General features: G+C 45.8%; 1 protein-coding gene across 1 annotated transcript; it reads right to left on the reverse strand.

The window, feature by feature from the left end:
* Window positions 1-1628: 1628 nt before the first annotated feature.
* Window positions 1629-21772, reverse strand: ACAA2 (acetyl-CoA acyltransferase 2). The gene is made up of 10 exons (XM_066340013.1): window positions 21728-21772; window positions 15147-15313; window positions 13413-13541; window positions 11988-12104; window positions 9686-9833; window positions 7487-7662; window positions 6442-6571; window positions 4189-4259; window positions 3515-3669; window positions 1629-2282 (listed from the first exon to the last, which is right to left on the reverse strand). The coding sequence occupies exons 1-10, from the start codon at window positions 21741-21743 to the stop codon at window positions 2198-2200; spliced, it is 1194 nt and encodes a 397-aa protein (XP_066196110.1). The 5' UTR covers window positions 21744-21772; the 3' UTR covers window positions 1629-2197.

The raw sequence follows: 21772 nt of genomic DNA on the forward strand, positions 1-21772 counted from the left end.
AGCTTATGCATAAAAAGTTGTCTGGAAAATAAGGTCATCATGAAGCATTTTGCAGAAAATATGCCATTATTCAGGAAGACCAAATGCAGCTCTCATGGCTAGAATTACACATGAATGTCAAAAATCTGAGCGATAAAACCAGGAAATGAAACATTACGTACTAAATAAAGCACATGAAGGGGATTTAATGTAAACACACAGTGATGAGCTCATAAAGAACTGTTATTACACAGGATGAGATACTTCATCCGGTTATCCGAAAATGAGAATTCAATGATCATCCACAGTCAAGAACTGCCCATAAATTCCATCATGAGGGAAAGAGGAGAGGCAGAACCCATCCATCATCTCTGTGACCAGTGACTTGACCTGAGGGAATGACATGAAGTTCTGTAAGGGCAGATTCAGGTTGGATATCAGGGAAAGGCTCTTCCCCCAGAGGGTGCTGGGCTCCCCAGGGAATGGGCATGGCCCCAGAGCTCCAGGAGAGCTGGGACAGCACTGCCAGGGATGCCAGGGTGGGATTGTGCAGGGACAGAGCTGGACTGGGGGATCCCTGTGGGTCCCTTCTAACTCAGGGTATTCCATGCTTCTATGATTCCAAGAAGGAAGAGGGAATTAGTTACTGGGTATTACAGAAGGCACTATTGGTTATTAAATAAAAATCCTCCTGCAAAGGATGTGGCAAAATCCATGTGGCAAATGTATTTTGAGCAGTGAAATCCCAGTAATCCTAATTTACTAAGGTAACAGTAGAGAGAGGAAAACAGATACTGTATTAAACAAACATCTGGTTTGCTGGTCTACGGCAGCTGGGTTGGTTTGAGTCTTTTTTAATCCATATAAGCAGTGCTAAGTATCTCTACAGTTGCTGAAGTCACTGCACCCATGAAAACCCCTGGGAAGGTGATCAGCATACTTCAGTTGTTATCCACCAGCTGCAGCAACACTTGCCTTGACCTGCATTTCCTGCTAGGCTAGGCACACAGGTTTGAGTAACTGCCTGGCTTTCACAACCCTCTCATGCCAGTAGTGGCAAGAAGCTGCTGTAGATAAGGAATATCTGACAGTGGACAGAGGATGAGAAAGAGTAAAGGCTGAAGCCTCTGCTCCTGTTCCAGTGCTATGGAGAGGTGTGTGCTGTCTCTGATAGGGCTCTCTCCAGTGAGTACCTGATGAAGACATGCACATCAGAGCAAGCTGCAAGCTGCTCACTGAAAGACTCTAGGGAGCACAAAGGCTTTATTTCACCCCAATGTCACATTGGTTCTGTCAAATGATTCATAACTCCAACTCCATTGCCTCTGAGAGGCCAGGCAGCTTCCTTGGAGCTGCAGCTCCCAAACTGGCCAAGAACAACAGACCCAAGAAATATGGGTGACACTATCAGAGGAAGTTTAAGAATGAGATGCTGAATGCATGCAGTTACCATTTGACAACAGGCCAGATGCAGTCACCACCCCTTCTTTGGAGGGCTGGCAGATTTGCTGGAGTTCTCTAAAAACTACCTAACATCAGTTATTCCTCAGTCAGGAAAAACACTCTCCAAAACCCAACACCCATTTCCCAAAAGTAACGGTTGTCACAGTACTTACTTTTAAAATAAACTTACAAACAGAACACCAAGCCCTTTTTCTTTTTGTGTTGTATTTATTATTCTTTTGGGAGGCACAATGAAAATTCCAGCTTCTGCTCTTTTCCCTTGCAGAACAGCAGGGTACAGTTTAATAGCCATCAATCTACAATCAATATATACTTCAGAAAGTCTCTGATTACATTTTCACATTTCCTGATAATAAAAGAGGCACATGTTCCAGACAGTGTCAGTAGCTGAAATAAGTTTAAGCAATACTTGCTTGAAAAGCTGCACTGACTGCTATTTTAAGGCAGGTTGGGTGAAAGTTTGACAGGCAATTTCCTCAGGAAATGAAAATAATTTTGCCTACAGAAACACATTGATTGAAAAGAGGCTTTTAGAAAATACCTCATCAGTGTGAAATTACATTGACGCTGCACTTCCTTTAGTTAAAAAGACATCAACGAATCTTTTTTGTTCAGAATTCTGACTGCTCAGTCGTTCCTTTACCTTGCAGGAAAGGCAGGCAGCGACGCTCTGCTTTCACAGGAGGCACAGGTTTCTCAGGGAAGTCACAGGAGGCAGATTTCTCAGGGAATCGGCAGCTGAGGCCAGGACCCATCAGGCTGTGTTCTCAATGAGCACGGCGATGCCTTGCCCACCGCCAATGCACGCTGACCCAACCGCGTACTTCCCGCCGCGGCGCCTGCTCAGAAACAGCAACAGGGAAGATGTGTTACCTGCAGGAAACCACAGCAGCCCCTGTCCTGGTTTTCTGAGAGGAAACCAGCCCAGTGTTACTGAGGACGACGTTTTAGAATGTGTATGTTGTTATTTTTCTAGCGAAATACCATGAAGTCCCTACCGATGTTGAAATATTTCTGAATGATGACTTTTAGCTATCACCTGGTTCCACCCCCTGCCACAGGCAGGAACTTCTTCCTCTAGACCCCACCTGAACGTTTCTGGAGTAGTTCTTAAACTGCCTGAACACTACTGAGGCGGTTTTTAAATGGTAGCTTTCCCATAGCCACACTCCAAAAAACAGTTTTCTGCAAGGTTAAATTTCATGGCTGAGCACTAAGACAGTGTTGCAGGTACAAGCAAAGAGACACAGTGATGTCCCCCCTGAGGGGAGGCAAAAAAAGAAAATTCAGATTAAAATGGTGCTAAGCATATCAAGCAAGCCAAAAAAGCAAGAATTTCTGAAAATGGACTAAAAGAGAGAGAAGGTCTTTTTAAAAAAGTATTTTAAAGTATTTTAAAGTATCCCCTTCCAATAGCTAAAGGGGACTGGAGAGGGACTTTGCACAAAGGCCTGGAGGGACAGGGCAAGGGAAGAACGGCTTCCACTGCCAGAGGAGAGGGATAGATGGGATATTGGGAAGGAATTCCTGGCTATCAGAATGGTGAGGCCCTGGCACAGGTTTCCCAGAGCAGCTGTGGTTCTTCCATCCCTGGCAGGGTCCAAGGCTGGGCTGGACAGGGCTTGGAGCAGACTGGGATAGTGGAAGGTGTCCCTGCTTGTGGCAGGGGATGGAATGAGATGGTCTTTAAAGGTCTCTTCCAACCCAGACCATTCTAGGACTCTATGATCCCACGAAATGCACCGTGTTAAGAAGAGAACAGACTTTGCTCAAAGGCCATTTAAAAAAAAGGAAACCTTCCCACAGACTCCTGTGGGCTTGGATCAGATCCAGGTGAACCAACGGATGCTGTCATGACAGGAATATAGAATGTGAGGCGAGGGCAGGACCTGCACTGCAGCACAGAGGTGGCAAATTCCTACAGGAAATGGCACATCTCAGTGGGGAGGGTTTTAAGCTGGCTGACTGGAAGAGTTTATCCACACAGCAACCACGACTCAACCAGAATGTCTGCAGGCATAAATCCACCAGCACTGCAGCCACCCCGAGCAGCTCCTGTGTGTGGGCATACCTTAACTCATGCACCAGGTGAGCTGTGATCCGTGACCCCGAGGCCCCCAGAGGGTGGCCGATGGCAATGGCACCTCCGTTGACGTTGGTCTTCTCAGGGTCAAGGCCCAACACTTTTTCCACAGCCAGGTACTGAGGTGCAAATGCCTCGTTCACCTAAAGCACCAGAGAAAGGACAGGGATTTTACACTAGCTTTCAGCAGCAGGTGTGCAGACAAGATTAAATGACGTGACCTGGTCCATCAGGTCCTTTTAAGAAAAGCATTAAATGCTGTGTTTGTAGCAGGATGCTCACAACACACGCCTGTCAATCCAACCCAACTAAATTCAAATACTAAGCAAATAGGAGGTGCGTTCATAAAAAAAGGTGCATTATGTTCTGAGGCAGAACTGACAGAAAAAGGCCCTGTTCACATGTATGACTAATTAAAAACATGAGCAGTGCAGCCAACACAGTAAAATGTCATGTCACATGAGGGTATTTTTGTTCCACGGAATGCGATCACACCATTTCCAGTTTCCACATGCCTGGGATTTTTGCATTAGTGACTGTGCAGCAGAAACTGGATGGACAGAGGTCAGGCAGGCTCCTGACAGGCAAGAGCACCTACATGGCATGAATGGAATCTTCCTGCTAAAAAAGATCAGGGGTAAAATCACTGCTCCACATCTCACCTCTACCAAATCCATATCCTTCAGGGTCAGTCCTGCCTTCTTCAGAACCTCTGTGATTGCAGGTACAGGACCTGTTTGGAAATCACATGTGGTTAGTTAAATTGTTTTAAAAAATATTAAATTAATACTAGAAACTTCTTTTTCATAAGATAAATTCATAAAATCTCATGAGCCTCTGTGCAGCCAATGAATCCTGGATATGTCACTCACCTGCTTTTATTAGGTGGAAAGAGAACTCCTAAATCTCAAAACTACTTGGTCTCCTTGTAAACATACAGCCAGGGAAAGCTAAGAATGTCACTACTGCTGCACACAGAGCTTTCAAGGGAAGTGACAGTCCCCAGTCAAATAAAACAACTTCACAATGGTTTCGAGGCCTTCAACTTCCCAGTACTGTTGGTTCCATTTATTCTTTCCTCACAACTTGCAGGTAAACAAAAAAGGAAAAATACAGGCTGCTCTAGAGTTTGCTGGTCATGGGCTTAGTTATGGGTATTGTTGTTTTGGTGTTCTTAATGTATCTGAAAATCTTTGAGTAAAAAGCCAAGCATTTAATTAGATTATTCCAAACAATTAAATGCTCCCTCAGACCCAGGCTTTGGACAACTGAAGAAAGTAAGATTTTGGTTTTCAGAATATTAAGACTTTAGCAAAAATACTGCCCTCTGGAAGAAAGCTGCCTTCTGTAACCAAATACAATCTACTAAGAGAAATTAATCTCAAACACAGCTACCTAAGGAAACACACACTCAAAGAGAATTTGGAAGGGTTAATTATGTATGTGCTTGTATGAGAACCATTCTGAGATGCTGGGTGGTGGCTGATCATCCACTTCTAACACACCAACAATCCTAAATGCTATCACACCGCCAAAAAACGGTGATGAAAACACATAGCTCAAAGAATAAAAACATAAAAATAAGTAAATTACCGAAGAGACAGAAAAATAAAAAGAAGAAAGGGTACAGTTCAGAGCTCAGTGGAGTATTAGGGAGCCCCAGGCAGCTTAATACTGGACTCCAAGTGCATCTCATTAGGGAAGGCTTTTAGTATGCCTGTTACGCATGAGGGTAATGGGAGGGTCTCATGTGGACAATACAAAGACTCCTAAACGACAGCCAAGTAAACATTGCCCCCCCCTCTCTTTTTTAAAATAATGAATTCTCTCACTGAACACTGTGAGACAGGAATCACTGTCAGTATGTGAAAGGACAGTGGCTCAGACTGAGCTCCTGTCTGTCAGATCTGTTGCTGTCATGTCAATGAATCTCATCTGGTCTCTTTGAGCTGCTGGAGACAAGCTGTGGTGCGAAGGAGTTGGGATACTAAAGTGATCCTCCATATGATTTATGAAGTTTTTAAACAAGCTAGAAGAGCTGCCTGACTTAGAGAGAATGGGCTGGTTTAGGAAGCACAGTGCCAGCACAAAGTCCAGCAAAAAAAAGCCCTCCCTCCACGTTTGCTTGAAGGCTGTGTCAGTCTGACCAGGAAAACAAATCTGACAATGCCTCATTTGCATTTCTACTGACACACAGAACCAGGCAACAACAGCTCCTCTGAACAGAAGGACAGAGATGGAAAGCAGTGCTGGGATACAATGCTGTCTGCAAACCAAAGCGAAGGGAAAAATCCTGTGGTGTCTGGATTGGCTTTGAGGGATTGTTTGCACTAAGAGATACTCGATGAGGAAATGGAAAACAGGGGACTAAAAGCAACCAAGAAAGGGTTTGGTTTGCCAAGTAATACCTGAACAGACACATACGCTGAGATCCAAGCAGCTTGAGCCAACTGCTGAAAGATGTTCACATAGCCACTACTCCATCAGCAAGAGGTGAGGCAGGCAACTCACAGTTACACATTTTATCATGGGATTTAGAGCTTACAGGAAACTAAAGTGAATTTTAGTGGAAAATGTTTTTTAAAATAAATGTCTGAGTGTCTGTTCTCTTGACTAAAAGAGAGTTCTCTTGACTAAAAAAGGGGAAGAAGGAAGAGCCTGGGGGACTATGCTTGTGCTATTACTGTGGTTCAGGCACTGCACACACCATTCCAGCCAAACTGAGGAGCAAATCTGTCCCTCTGCACAAGAGGTATGGACTGACAGAGCAGGATGGACAGCAGGACACAGAACCACCTTCAGAGCCACCAGCCTGAGCACAGTGAAGCATCTTTTCCTTTCCTTTAGAATGCCCATGACAAAAACATTTTAATGCTGCTGGATGCTACAGAATGATGTGCTTTACTGTAACTTACCAATGCCCATGATGGAAGGGTCACAGCCAGCTGAGTGATAGGCTACTACTCTTGCCAGAGGAGTAAGACTGTGTTTTTTAAGTGCTGATTCACTGGCAAGAATGACTGCACCAGCTCCATCACACACACCCTTGCAGTAAGAGAGAAGAATTCTTAGTGAGACAGTACAAAGAAACAAAAAACCCCTCAAACCATTTAAATTAACCCCCAAAAAGGGGCTCAAGTCTAAGGTACTATAATTAATATTTAACAATGTTTATTCAATCTTTCACTATTCTGAGGATGGGGAAAGAAAGTTAAATATAGATAAATGTTTAATAAATTCCAATGTGTTAGAAAAGAAAAGTAAGTCTTTCCTGCATTGGAAATATGATTCTGCTGACTTGCAAGAACACTATTAATAATGGATAATGTATGTGCTATTAATTATAAAAGATACTTTACAGACACCCACACTTACTGTGGCTATGATCTATTTTAGGCATGAATTCAGACTGTATGATCACAGCACTCCATCTGGCCCAAAGAACTTCAATCAATTAATTAAGACAATGACTGGTGAGAGGAACAGTCCATAATGACATGCCACTAAGGACTGAGTATATTCTGGGTAAGAGCAAAATGTGGTTTGGAGGAGAGAGGACAGTAGCTGTGGTAGAAGGATGAGCAGCACCAGGATGCCCACCAACAAAATGTAGGTTAAATAAGTTCAGTAACCACTGCCTCCCAAAGAAAGCAGAGTGGCTACACAGCCACTGCAGCTACCAACTGCACAGCTGAAGGCTGATGAAGAAATGCCAGTGCCTGACTGCAAGATCAGTGTCAATCCACAGAATCAAATTTTAGGACTCAGGAGCTGACTGAAGGATCCCCTGGCACCTCAGGGCTGGAAGAGTCAGCCAGGCCATTTAGCTGCAGAATTAGAAGTCATTTTCGTCAGGAGACACCCCTGACAGCCAACTGGGTGAGAGATAAAAACAGTGGCAATAAATTTGGAGAACCACAGAGGGAAGATCTGCCCAGCCCAAGGGTCTGATGTACTCACTGAAGCATTCCCTGCCGTGACTGTTCCATCCTTTTTGAAGACACACGGGAGTTTTGTCAGCTGTTCCATAGTGGTCTGGGGTTTGGGGTGCTCGTCCTTTTGTAGGCTTTCCTTACCCTTTTTTGTCTTCACTTCAATTGGTGCCATCTCAGCATTAAAGTAGCCAGCATCGTTAGCTGCAACCAGAAAAAGGAAAATAAAAGGACTTGATAAAAACATCAAGGTGATTGTTCAGCATGACCATATTTTCATGTGCACACAGCTTCTGCTCTATTTGAACCAAAAGTCCAGGGACACCAATACTTATGCTTTATTTTGCTTAAATAAACTGGTTGCATTTTATTGTTGGGGTTTTTTGTGGTATTTGTTATTTTAAGAAACTGGCAAAAACTATGCAATTACACTCTCAAACTTCTCCAAAGAAAGTCTCAGATATCGAAACTTTATTTCAGGTTCAAACAGCTGAACACTTCTTGGTTTGTTTTTTTGTGTAAACAGTTAGGTTTATTTTTAGTACATATTCCTCTCTACTGCTGCCTTATTTTACAACTCTGTCATTTCTCAGATGGCCAAAATACAAATCTCACTCGGAGAGGAATGTGCAAAAAACCTCTTGAGCCACATTGTTTCTGTTGATAAGATACTGTATATCAATCAAAATTCTATTCAAGGCACTCCTCCAAAGGCTCTCAACTGTCAAGCCAGGATCTCAGGATGGGATTCAGCTGCCTAAACAACCTAAAATAATTCAAGCCATTGTAGGTATCTAAGATGCCCCAAAAAGCATCTGTCCAGATTGTCTAATATAACATGAGACACAGATTTAAAACTAAGACATAGAAATTGTCAGATCTGATGCTGTTTAGCTACCTCTGGGTTTCTCAACAAATGACTCAAAACCTTTTTCTTTCCTGATTACACACAGGGCTCTCTCTTTACAGTGGGATAAGACAATCTGGTCCTATAAGAAATACAAACAGCAAAGTAAAATCCTAGAAAACAAGAACCACAGTTTCTAACAAAGGCTCCAGGAATGGCAGGAGCTATGTAAGAAGAAGAACAAGGTGGAAAGGTAATAAATGATGAAGAAAAGTGACAAAAAACACTTCTACATCCACTGGAAAAAATCCAAAATCTTCCTTCAAGAGTGCCACTGTTAAAATGCACCGTCATTAGACTCTGAAGTCATGCTTAGATCTTTCCTTCATGTTCACCTTTGGCCTGCAATTATGATGAGTCCCAGGATGCCCACTGCACATTCTACTGGCTTTTGGCCTAAACTTCACAGCACCTGGATCACAGAAACCTGGGATGGTTTGGGTTGGAAGGGACATTAAAGTCCATCTTGCTCCAAACCCCTGCCATGGGCAGGGACACCTTTCACTGTCTCAGGTGGCTCCAAGCCCTCTCTGGAGCTTCTCTTGTGCAGCTGAAGAGCCCCAGGTGTCCCAAGCTGGCTCCAGAGCAGAGGGGCTCCAGCCCTGGCAGCATCTCTGTGGCCTCCTCTGGACTGGCTGCAGCAGCTCCACATTCTCCTTACACTGGAGGCCCCAGAGCTGAATGCCTCTAAATTAGGGTTTTGGGCACGTAAACCACCCAGAAAACAGCATAAAACACAGCTCCTAAACAAATATCCTCTCTTCATACTCTATGTGCTCTGACTGTTCAAGCATTCAAGAACAACATCCAATTTGCAAAAGAAAGCAGAAGGGTTTAGATGAATTACAGCACATGCTGGCACACAAGAAGGATGTGGGTCGCTGTGGAAGACTGTTCTTCCATGCAGAGTAAAGAAAGGAGTGAAGTCAGGCGTGGCTGGGACAATGCTGCATCCCACCAGAGAGGCACCAACAAATGATATTCACCAACGTGAATCCTGCTCAGGCAGGAGCTGACCCGTGACTGGCCAATGCTGTTTGCTGCCTCAACAGCCATGGAATGTCCCTGAGGATGGCACAGGAAGGCAGTGGAAAGGGGTTCCTACTAAACCTTCTGAGAGGTGCAACACCTGACTCAGTACAAAGTCAACGCCCCCAAGAGTGTGTAATTTGTACCACGGGGCCAACAAAATCACAAATTACAGCACACAAACAGAAGGACAAACTACACCAAGAGCCAGAGAAAACCTGAGAACACTTTGAATCAGTGCAAAAAACTGATTAGAACCTGAAACCAGCATCCACTCCTCGACTGACTCACCAGCTTTGCACCTCTGCTGTGTTTTGAGCGCGTACCGGTCGCAGTCCTCTCGGGAGATGCTGTATTTTGCAGCCAGGTTTTCAGCTGTCACTGCCATAGGTATTTTGACATGTGTATCTGTCAGGGCTTCCCACAACGTGTCTTCCAGCTGCGTGGAACATCAGAAGAAAACCAGAAAAGGACAACAGTAAGAAGAAAATCAGAAAAGGACAACAGTAAGAAGAAAATCAGAAAGAACAGCAATACTGTGTTTATTACTGACAGTTTCTGACTGTTCAGCAGTCTCCTGAAAATTAATGGCTCTTTGTAAAATTAATTCAGGTTACCTACAGATAATTTACTAATTAGAACGAACATACTGAAAGACAGTGTGCAAGTTATTGTGTGCTACTCTAGTTAATCTCCACTGTGCTCTAGTGCACTTCTTTCCACTCACACGTGGCCCCAAGAGGTTTGGGCAAAGCTTTAAAAAACAGACTTTTAGTATTTCAGCATATTTCCCTTCTGCATTAATTATTTATTAGAGCCCTGTGAGCAAACACACCTGTCTGGTTGCCAAGAAGGAAATGGGAGGCACTGTGAGAAGGCACAGCAGCCTACTGATTCTTTAGCTCTTCCTCTACTGTCAGGTAAAATCCCCTTACTAGAATCACAGGTTTCTGTGACATCTCAGGGGAGAAAATACCCAAGTCTACCTTCACTCAACCTGATAAAGGCAATCCCAGTCAGTTCAGACGGGTTTTGTCATCTCTGCCAGCAGTAAAGTTCTGCAAAATAAACCATTCATTCACTTGTCATTGTGTAATTCAGTTATCTTCCTAAGAACTCAGTTGCACCTACTTGGTGTACCAAGGTGCTGTCTGTAGGACCTGTGCCACACAAGAACAGAATGAAGCACAGATCATAGTCACCATCTTCACAGTGGAAATACAATGTGGGAAAAAACCCCAAAGGGCTGAAACACTGAAACATCCTAATTTTGCATCTTGATGTCAGCTATGACCCACTAAGAAAGCGGTGGCATGTTATCAATTTATCCTGCTGCACATTTCCCACAGTATTCATTTAGGACTTACCTTCAGAGGAAAATGTAAAGATGACTTACTTGTCAATGGATTTAACATCAAGGTTCCACTTTGACGCTGAGAGATGCTCACAGCTTGGGGGTATACATGTTCTTTACCAGTCTATCTACCCACTGCCAGCATTACTAGCCTTGCCTGAACTGTGTGTGCCTCTACTTCACAGATATTTTGTGCACAGTACTTACAAAGGATGTACCAAGTGAAGTAAATTTTGCATCTAGCAGTTTATTGGGTATGTTCAACATGGAACGTGATCTCAAAAATGGTTTTGAAAAAGCTGGAAAACTGGCATGCTTCACAAAATGGCCTGAACCTACTGTTTTCATACTATCTGAATACTAGATAAATGTTTTAAGCTACAAAGTCACAATCTAGTCTCCAATAATTTCATTTGCAAGGAATTAGTGCCTGTGGAAAATGGCACTAAATTTGTCCAACCATTCAGAGTCCATCCACAAACAACTTCAAAAAAACTGAAAGATTTGATAAGTCAAATTAAAACCAACAATAGATCATGGTTAGACAACTTGTTTTAAAATATTTTTTTACACCTTAGCTAAAGGAGTTTTGTGAAGTAAGTTTATATGTATGAATTGTTATAGTGACAATATTAGTGATAGTGCCTTATGTACTTCACTGTGTAAAACAAATGATGAATAAGGCCATCGAAGAAGTTTTTTTCCATTCCAGAGAGGGGGAAATGTCGGAAATGGATTTGTAGAGAATTCTCAAAGCCTGACAGAAGACTCAGATAGCATCTGCATCAGTGTGCAAGCTCTTGAAATTAAAAAATGCTGACTTAGAAATGCCATGGGATAGGACAGACATTGAGAGAGAAATGGAACTAGAAAAGTTTCCTAGTCTTCTAACTAGACTAGACACTCTGGAGAAACAGAACTATGGAACGTGTATTACAGAAAGGGGTAATTTCAGATTATTGGCTTTAAGGCATTAGCAGCACTGTGTGGCAAAAGCTGACAGGCCAAAAAAAAACCTCATAATGAGTTGTAATTAGGAAATAGTTTGGGTTCTGATTATGATAGTGTGAATTGCAACATCTGTACTATCTCACTCCTCACATGAGACTGAAAACCAAATAAAAGCTTTTAAAACGCCTTTCAGTTATCCCATCTCTGGGTCAGAATAAAGGTACAATCTGACAAGTGCTTACAGTTCTGGTCCTAAACAATGCTCTGCTCAGAGAACAAAAACAGTACCTTGAGTTCTGCTCCCAGCCTGGTCCCAAACCGAACCTTTCGGACCGCGTAAGGAGCCTGGCTCATGCTCTCAGCTCCACCACACAGAACAACTTCTGACTCGTTCAGGCAAATCTCCTGTTAAGGCAGTAAAACACAGGATTGAGATTGCTGTTGGAGTAAGAAAGGAACAGCTGCTTTAAAAGAAAAGGTTGTCACCTACAAAGCAAGGAACTTAGAATGAACCCAAACTTAGTCATGTGTTTATATTTATAAAGGTTTTGCCCTTCTGTTAAGGCTGGGGTCTGTCTCCTTTATGCCATGTCCCTTTTGCTTCCTTTCAGCAAAGAATGATTGTATCCACGAGGGAAGAAGAGGATATGGGTGTGCACAGGTGACAGCAGAGGTACAAAGGCATTAGGCACCTGCATGCTCCTGTGGTTTGGCTCTCAAATGGCTGCACTGGTGGTTTTGAGCTCCCACTCTCCTCAAAAGGAACACAAATTACACTTCAAAGCCTGAAGTAGCACCTTACAATTCAGAAAAAATGGGACATAATTTTTCAAGACAATAGCTATGTAGCTGCCAAAATAAGTACCCAAAACACACTAATACATCAATGGTAAAGCACAAAAAGCCTAAAAGCCCCAGTTCTTAAATGCACCATCAGAGTATTCAAAAATACTGCTTCCTTAAAAGGCTTCACTGAGTTGGACTTTGACGTTATTTATGAACTAGAATGAAAGAAAATTAAATTTTTCTTCTAGCGGATCATACCTAAAATAATTCTTTAGCCAAGGAAGATAAAAAAAAAAAATCTCACAAAACCAAACATTTGCTTGTTCAAGTATTCATAAAAGCAATGTATGAGCAAATGAAATAAAAATCCCTGTGCTCTGACTCAATGGTTTTGGCCAGCTCCTCAAGGAGAAGTTGATTCTCTTCTATTTTAAAAGTGACACTACGAACTACTTAACCCATGAAAGTTTTGGATGTTTGAACAAAAGCATACTTAAAAAGCAGAGGTTGCTGCTTACACAGCTATGCAGGCGAGAATAAAAACAATGATCAAGAAATGAAAGACTCCTGCAGTCCAGTAATTCCAGTCCATACAAACAGGATCATAGGATGACAACTATTGTGCAGCTGAGCTCCACTGCACCAGCTAGCACTTGTTTCATTCCTCAGAATGAGGGGACTAGGCAGAATTTAGTTAAAATTCCATGAATTTCATTCCATGAAAAATTGCTACAATACCTGGGTTTTAAAAACCAACCACACCACGTGGCATTGTGGTGGCCGAACTCCTGCAAAAAGCTGTGCTGGAAAAAAAGAAATCTCTACCAAGAATCCGTGTCAAGACTCATCCCAAACACAAAGGACATGTTTCTACACATTAACAGCCTGACAAAAGTTACAACTGACACAGAAATACAGGTTTCATACCTGGCAGCCATTGGCAATGGACTGGAAGCCAGAGCCACAGAGCCTGTTGACAGTGAGGGCTGGCACAGCCACGGGGACTCCCACACGCAAACCAACGTGTCTTGCAATGTAGATGGCATCTGAGGAGCTCTGCAGGCAGAACAGGCAAGAGGTTTTGTCACACTCCCATTGATTTGGAAAGCAAAAAAAAAAAAAGCCTTGATGGAAAGCCAGAATGGTGTCATTTATCCCTGACAGGAGACGATGTGGGCTCAGCAGAAATCTAGCACTCACCAGAAGCACTCTGATTCAGTCCAAGAAGACACCATCCTATGGGATCTGAAAGTCTCACTGTCTTAATATGCATTTTAAACAAAATGCGTGCTAAGTCAGCAACTTCATGTTTTCCCTTATCCCTTATTTTCAAAACAGCACCCACACAGCAGGCTGACACAAGGGCAAGATCCTGCCAGGCGAGCTGCAATTATTTTCAGGTAAACTAATACTGCTCAGACTAACAGGGGAAGGTCTCCCAAAACCAGAGAGAAGACCTATGCTCTTGGGGAACATGCCCTGAGCTAAAATGTATTATAAAAACAAAGTTCTGTGCACAGTGCTACGATACGCATGCAAGTTCAGGGGGAAAAAAAATAATCAAGCCACTTCTTGAAGAACGGGAGTTTGAAATAGCCATACATTCATAGTTAATTAAACTTAATCATACAATATCAATAAACTAGAATCTAAAAAAAAAAAATCCATTGGAATGGGGAAGTATGATGCAAAGGAAAAAACATGTACTTCCAAAATTGAAAGAAACTTCATCAGGAGATTGCTGTTTTTTATGTGAAAGCAATACAGAAGATTTGAGTGCAGCAATTATTTCCTAGGACACAAACAGCTCTCACGAATTTGAAAAGCTGAATAAAAGAACCTGAGATGGCAGCTGTAGGAAACAGAATAATTTAAAGCTACTCTTTTGGCTCAGAATCCAAAGAAGGAATACTGCTTGTTTCTTTGTTTACTGTCCAGATTCTCAGTAACTTGCTTCTTCTGCATCCTTGAAACAGGCAGTGCAAATACAAGCCCTCACCCTTAATAGTAATGGTGAAATCAAACTACAAAGCAAAAAAAAAAAAAAAAAAAAAAGCTACATATATGTTCTTTGCTGTCTTGCCTAAAACAAACATCCTCATCTGTATGCGTGGGTAACTGAAGTTCTGCAATGCACACAACAGCATCCTCCTCACAAGCTCTTTGGAAAAGACACAACTGTCCAAATGCCTCTGCCAGTCAAGGCATGTGTCCTTCCAGCTCAAAGGAAACTTGCATTCACTCAAAAAAAATTCTACAGAAAACACAAGAGAAAACACAAATCACTTACAGGCTTGACACAGAAAGGGATTCATGCAACTCAGTGAAAAATCACTGATCACTGAGTCACACAGCTCAAGCCGTTAGAAAAGGGGAAATGTACCTGGGATTAACCAGTTAATTGATACATACTTTTAGGAGGTCAGCTCGTCCTTGTTCACTCTACCCCCGGCACTAAAAAAAGCAAGCTAAGCCTTGCTCCCAACAGCACCACAAATCACACATGATGCACACATCCCTCAAACACAAGCAGGAAACACTAGACTGCCAGCTGCTGCTGACCCCTTTCCCTTCCACCCTTTGGCTGCCACCCAGAGGCAGCTATCTATAGGTAGGGTGCCCAAAATATCCCCCGAGCAGCAGATTTTCCAGGCTCCCAACCTGCATGACGTTGCCCACGACGACGCTGTCGATGATCTCGGGAGGGACCTTCCCGGCGGCCAGCGCGGCTCGGGCGGCATGTTCCGTCAGGTCTGTGGCCGAGAAATCCTTCAGCAGCCCGCCGTAGGTCCCGAAGGGAGTGCGCTTGGCTGCCACGATGAACACACCTGCAACGGGGGCAGAAATGACCCAGAGCAGTGAACACACCTGAAACGGGGGATAAATGACCCACAGCAGTGAACACACCTGAAATGGGGCAGAAATGACCCTAAAGCAGTGAACACACCTGAAATGGGGCAGAAATGACCCACAGCAGTGAACACACCTGAAACGGGGGCAGAAATGACCCAGAGCAGTGAACACACCTGAAACGGGGGATAAATGACCCACAGCAGTGAACACACCTGAAATGGGGCAGAAATGACCCACAGGGGTGAACACACCTGACACGGGAGGAGAAATGACCCTAAAGCAGTGAACACACCTGAAATGGGGCAGAAATGACCCACAGCAGTGAACACACCTGAAATGGGGCAGAAATGACCCACAGCAGTGAACACACCTGAAATGGGGCAGAAATGACCCACAGCAGTGAACACACCTGAAATGGGGCAGAAATGACCCACAGTGGTGAACACACCTGAAATTGGGGGATAAATCACCCACAGCAATGAACACACCTGAAATGGGGCAGAAATGACCCACTGCAGTGAACACACCTGAAATTGGGGAATAAATCACCCACAGCAATGAACACACCTGAAACGGGAGCAGAAATGACCCAGAGCAGTGAACACACCTGAAACGGGGGATAAATGACCCACAGCAGTGAACACACCTGAAATGGGGCAGAAATGACCCACAGGGGTGAACACACCTGACACGGGAGGAGAAATGACCCTAAAGCAGTGAACACACCTGAAATGGGGCAGAAATGACCCACAGCAGTGAACATACCTGAAATTGGGGGATAAATGACCCACAGCAGTGAACACACCTGAAATGGGGCAGAAATGACCCACAGGTGTGAACACACCTGAAATGGGGCAGAAATGACCCACAGGGGTGAACACACCTGACACGGGAGGAGAAATGACCCTAAAGCAGTGAACACACCTGAAATGGGGCAGAAATGACCCACAGCAGTGAACACACCTGAAATGGGGCAGAAATGACCCCACAGGAGTGAACACACCTGAAATAGGGGCAGCAATGACCCTCTGCAGTGAACACACCTGAAACGGTGGGGGAAAAATGACCCACAGCAGTGAACACACCTGAAATGGGAGATAAATGACCCACAGCAGTTAACACACCTGAAATGGGGCAGAAATGACCAACAACAGAGAACACACCTGAAACAGGCACAGAAATGACCCACAGCAGCGAATACACCTGAAATGGGGGCAGAAATGACCCTAAAGCAGTGAACACACCTGAAATGGCAGGGGAAAAAATGACCCACAGCAGTGAACACACCTGAAATGGGGTCAGAAATGACCCACAGCAGTGAACACACCTGAAACGGGGGCAGAAATTATCCACAGGCACAGCACCTCACACCCAGGAGAGCACTGAACCAGCCTCCAGCAGCTAAGACCCTAAACTGAAATGAAACTTTTTAAGTATAGGCAACATGAACACAGGAAGGTCAAGATAAATAATGTAATGGTGCTTTGGACTGGGAAGGCATGGAGAATTAAGAGTCAGAAAGAAGAGCTGGGAAGATTCTGGAAATATACCTCCTTTCCACAGTGAGGTTTGACAATGAAGTATATACAAATGTGGAGTTGGAGTAGGCTGCCCCATACATCAAACATTAATTAGTGCTAGTGTACTTAAAAGCACACAGTAACATTTAGGAAATGCTGTAGTAGACACCTGTGAAAGAATCAGATGAGGAACAGTGCTTTTAGCAGTTCCCTCATCCTAGAAAAATCAGCAGATTTTTGGTTTATATGCGGAAACAGTTTCCACAGGGAAAAAAAAAAAAAAAAAAAAAAAAAAAAAGGAAAAACCAAATCAAACAATAAAGCAAAACCCCAAACTTTTTATATGCATTTCAACTTTGAATACTTCGGCTTCAGGGAAAAACATTCCCTAATCAAAAAATCCATGCTCCCGCCAGAAATACATATGCCATACACTTTAGCATGAATCTCTAGGTTCCTGAGAAGAAAATCCAGTTTTCACTAGGCAGGAGACCATGTGCAAGCACATGTGTGCAAATGCAGGGGCCAGAAGCAGTCGATACAAATTCCAGCTCGGGAGAAGCCATCCCTGAAGCCAAGCAAACATCTCCTGGTTGCCTGTCACACTGGCTGTCTGCCCCCACGTGCAGAAAAACAAGTGGGAGGCAGGCTGTGAACTTTACCCTAGTTGAACAATATTGCTCACAACCCCCGTTTCCACAGCTCCCATCAAGCACCCAGCTATTTTAGGTAACACTGCAGGGACATATACAGATGTAAGAGCGTGGACAAATGAAAATGGCTTGCTCATTAAGCTGCTCATGAGCACTGATTACAGGTCATCTGATCCGTGTCACTTGGCTGTTTTGTCAGAGAGAGGGTGCTCCTCCATCTCGTATGTATTTGCACCCCAGGCTGCATGACTGCTAGAAAAGGACATTCCAAACTGGTCAAGGTCAAGGTTCCCCACTGAAAAGGACCTTAACACAGTGTAGAGATCTAAAATGTGCAGGCAGGATGCTCAGACTCCTATCACAGAATGGTTTGGGTTGGAAGGGACTTCAAAGACCACCCAGTGCCACCCCTGACATGGGCAGGGACACCTTCCACTATCCCAGCCTGGCTTTGGACACTTCCAGGGACCCAGAGGCAGCCACAGCTTCTCTGGAAAACCTGTGCCAGTGGCACACCTCATGGCAAAGGACTTCTTCCCAATACCCAATCTAAATCTTCCCTCCTTGGCACATCGTTCCTGCAGCAAACCAGGAAATACTCACATTCTTCACCACTCCTCCTGTCCACTGATTCCCTGCCTCCTCCAAATCGTGCCAACCCAAACTGATTACAAAGCTTTGCTGCAGACCAGCCCGGGCTAAAAGAACCAGGCTAAAAGAACTCTTTCTCCTCCCTTTTGGCCAGGTTGTCAGTTCCCCACGTTATTTGTTCAGTCACATCCTCTGTGACATTGCCTCATGAACAGTCCAGGGGCGAGGATGGAACTTTGCCCTCAAACGTTCCCTTCACATCAACACCACCTCCCTCTCTTTTTTTTTTTTCCATGGAGGCTGCTCACTGCTGCCCACCTCCCGACAGCACCGTGGGGCCAATAAACCAGGGCAGGTCACACAACAGAGGCAGCTGAACACTAACCCAGACTCAGCAGAAAATGTGGGCCTCGGGTTCAGCCCCGTGCCTGAGTTCACCCTCTGCCTGCTCCATAAAACAATAACTCAAGAGTCAGAGAGAAGGCTGGACTGAAGCAGTAAGAAAAGAAGACGAAGAAGCAGCAGCACAGGCTGCTGAACTAATGTAGAGTTAACCTGGACACAGACAGGTTATGTCCCTTAGGGTACATAACTCCAGAGCCTGCCAAATTTTGATTGACTGAAGAGGCACCTACAAGTGCCCTCCACAGAATTTCAGGAGAGGCATCAAGAGGTGGCTGAAGTCCTGACTGAAGAAGGACTCTTTGTCCTTTGACAGCTCTTCCTAAATTTCCATTCATTAGTTCCGTCCAACATGATCACAGAAAGATTCCATAGTTTCTGCAATTTTCCAAGGTGATAAACATTGGATGAGAGCAAAATAGTACCAAATGCACAGAGATCTGAAAACTTTTGGGGCAAGAAAGCCAAGATCACTCTGAATCCTTACCAAACACTATATTTGAGACATCTTTTAAACTGGTTTTGTTAACCACTTGCTGCCTAACAGGAAACTGAAATACTATTTAATCCTACAACATATCTCAAATGAACTTGATATGAAAATAACTCTTCATCAGATCCTATTTTGAAAGCCTAGAAAACAACAAAAATATTTTTTAAAAAAAGGAAGTTAAGAAGCAAGAATGGTATATGAAAGTGTTGTGGATTGAGATGAGAGAAAATCCTGCAGCTGGCACAGAAAACTAAAATCACATCGGTAAGGTGCCCTCTGTCCAATCCAACCCAGCAAAACCATCAGAATTAATACAATGTTGACTACATAGGCTTTAGCACTATGTAGTCTCATGTCTCACACCATGACTGACATGTATGTTATTATTTAGGTACAGTCTGTCAAGTAGCAAAGTGCTGTCAAACAGATAAGCCCCACTGCAATAAATTTCAATTTTGTTTTCATACAAGAGGAGGTCCTAAAAGGTGTATTTACCTCATTTTTAAGAGTCACAGAATTTAAACAAGGTAGAGCATAAACTAGTTCTTTGCACCAAACACTCTCAGGAGCTGTGGCGACTTCAGGAATTTATCCTGCACTATCAGTACACTAACACAGGCAGGACTTGGACTGTCAGTGACCAACCCTCAGTCAATGACATTTGAGGTGTCACTTACACGTAAACAGAGAACCACAGAATTACAGAATCATCTGGGTTGCAAAAGAACTCTAAGACTATGGAGTCCAACCATTCCCCAGCACTGCCAAGGCCACCCCTGTCCCTGTCACCCCACTAAGTGCCACATCCACATGGCTTTTAAATCCTTACAGGGATGAGGACTCCACCACTGTCGTGGGCAGCTGTGCCAAGGCTGGACAGCCCTTTCCACGGAGAAATTGTTCCTGATACACAATACCAATTCCCAGTTCCATGACAGACACACAGCCCTTACTATGGGTTTGTTTGTTTTGAGAGCACCACAGGGAGCCAAACACTGAATTACTGCATAAAGCAGTGCTGAAAACTGAGGCTGTGACTGACACTCTCCGACCCCCCTCCTCACCTTCTGCACCTCATTTCCACCCCCTGACCACATCCCCACTCCCTGACCACATCCCCACTCCCTGAACCCACTCCCACCCCTGACCACATTCCCACTCTGTGAACTCCATTCTCACCCCGAACACATTCCCACTCTGTGAACTCCATTCTCACCCCCTGACCACATTCCCACTCCCTGAACCCACTCCCACCCCTGACCACATTCCCACTCTGAAAACCCACTCCCATCCCTGACCACATTCCCACTCTCACCCGACCACATTCCCACTCTGAGAATTCCATTCTCACCCCCTGACCACATTCCTACTCTCCGAACCCCACCCCCACTCCACGACTATCATTCCCACCCTCTGTCCCCACGCAGCCCGGCGTTTTTTGGAAGTTCCTGATTTTTTCCAGTAATTATTTCCAGCAGTCCGGCCCGGACGGGACGGCGGTGAGGGAAATCCCCCGGGCGGCACGGGAACAGCTCTCGGGGGCTCCACTTTGTCACTCCCGAGCGCCCCATCACCTTAGGGGTCTCTACAGCGTCCCAGCCGTGACCGCCCGCCCTCAGTGTCCCCCGGAGCCCCTCAGGGACCCCCGGAGCCCCTCAGTGTCCCCCGGAGCCCCTCAGGGACGCCCGGAGCCCCTCATGGACGCCCGGAGCCCCTCTGGGATCCTCGGAGCCCCTGACGGTCCCCCCGGAGCCCCTCAGTGTCCCCCCGGAGCCCCTCAGGGATCCTCGGAGCCCCTCAGTGTCCCCCCGGAGCCCCTCAGAGACCCCCTGGAACCCCTCAGGGATCCTCGGAGCCCCTCAGAGATCCTCGGAGCCCCTCAGAGACCCCCGGAGCCCCTCAGAGACCCCCGGAGCCCCTCAGAGTGCCCCCGGAGCCCCTCAGGGATCCCCCGAGCCCCTCTGGGATCCTCGGAGCCCCTCAGAGACCGCCCGGAACCCCTCAGGGATCCTCGGAGCCTCTCAGAGATCCTCGGAGCCCCTCAGGATCCTCCCCCGAGACCCTCAGAGACCCCCGGAGCCCCTCAGAGTGCCCCCGGAACCCCTCAGGGATCCTCGGAGCCTCTCAGAGATCCTCGGAGCCCCTCAGGATCCTCCCCCGAGACCCTCAGAGACCCCCGGAGCCCCTCAGGGATCCTCGGAGCCCCTCATGGACCACCGGAGCCCCTCAGGGATCCTCGGAGCCCCTCAGGATCCTCCCCCGAGACCCTCAGAGACCCTCGGAGCCCCTCAGGATCCTCCCCCGAGCCCCTCAGTGTCCCCCCGGAGCCCCTCAGGGTCTCCCGGAGCCCCTCAGGGATCCTCGGAGCCCCTCAGAGTGCCCCCGGAGCCCCTCAGGATCCCCCCGGAGCCCCTCAGAGATCCCCGGAGCCCCTCAGGGTCGCACTAGAGCCCCTCAGTGTCCCCCCGGAGCCCCTCAGCGTACCCCCGGAGCCCCTCATGGACTCCCGGAGCCCTTCAGAGACCCCCAGAGCCCCTCAGAATCCCCCTGGAGCCCCTCAGGATCCCCCCCGATCCCCTCAGGGTCCCCCCGGAGCCCCTCAGGGATCCTCGGAGCCCCTCAGTGTCCCCCCGGAGCCCCTCAGAGATCCTCGGAGCCCCTCAGGATCCTCCCCCGAGCCCCTCAGAGACCCCCGGAGCCCCTCAGGGAGGCCGGGATCCGGATCCTCACCCCTCAGCAGCGCCATGGCCACACCGCGCCCCGGCCGAGCGCCGC

This window comes from Sylvia atricapilla, chromosome Z (assembly GCF_009819655.1).
Source record: "Sylvia atricapilla isolate bSylAtr1 chromosome Z, bSylAtr1.pri, whole genome shotgun sequence".
Taxonomy (NCBI): Eukaryota; Metazoa; Chordata; class Aves; order Passeriformes; family Sylviidae; genus Sylvia; species Sylvia atricapilla.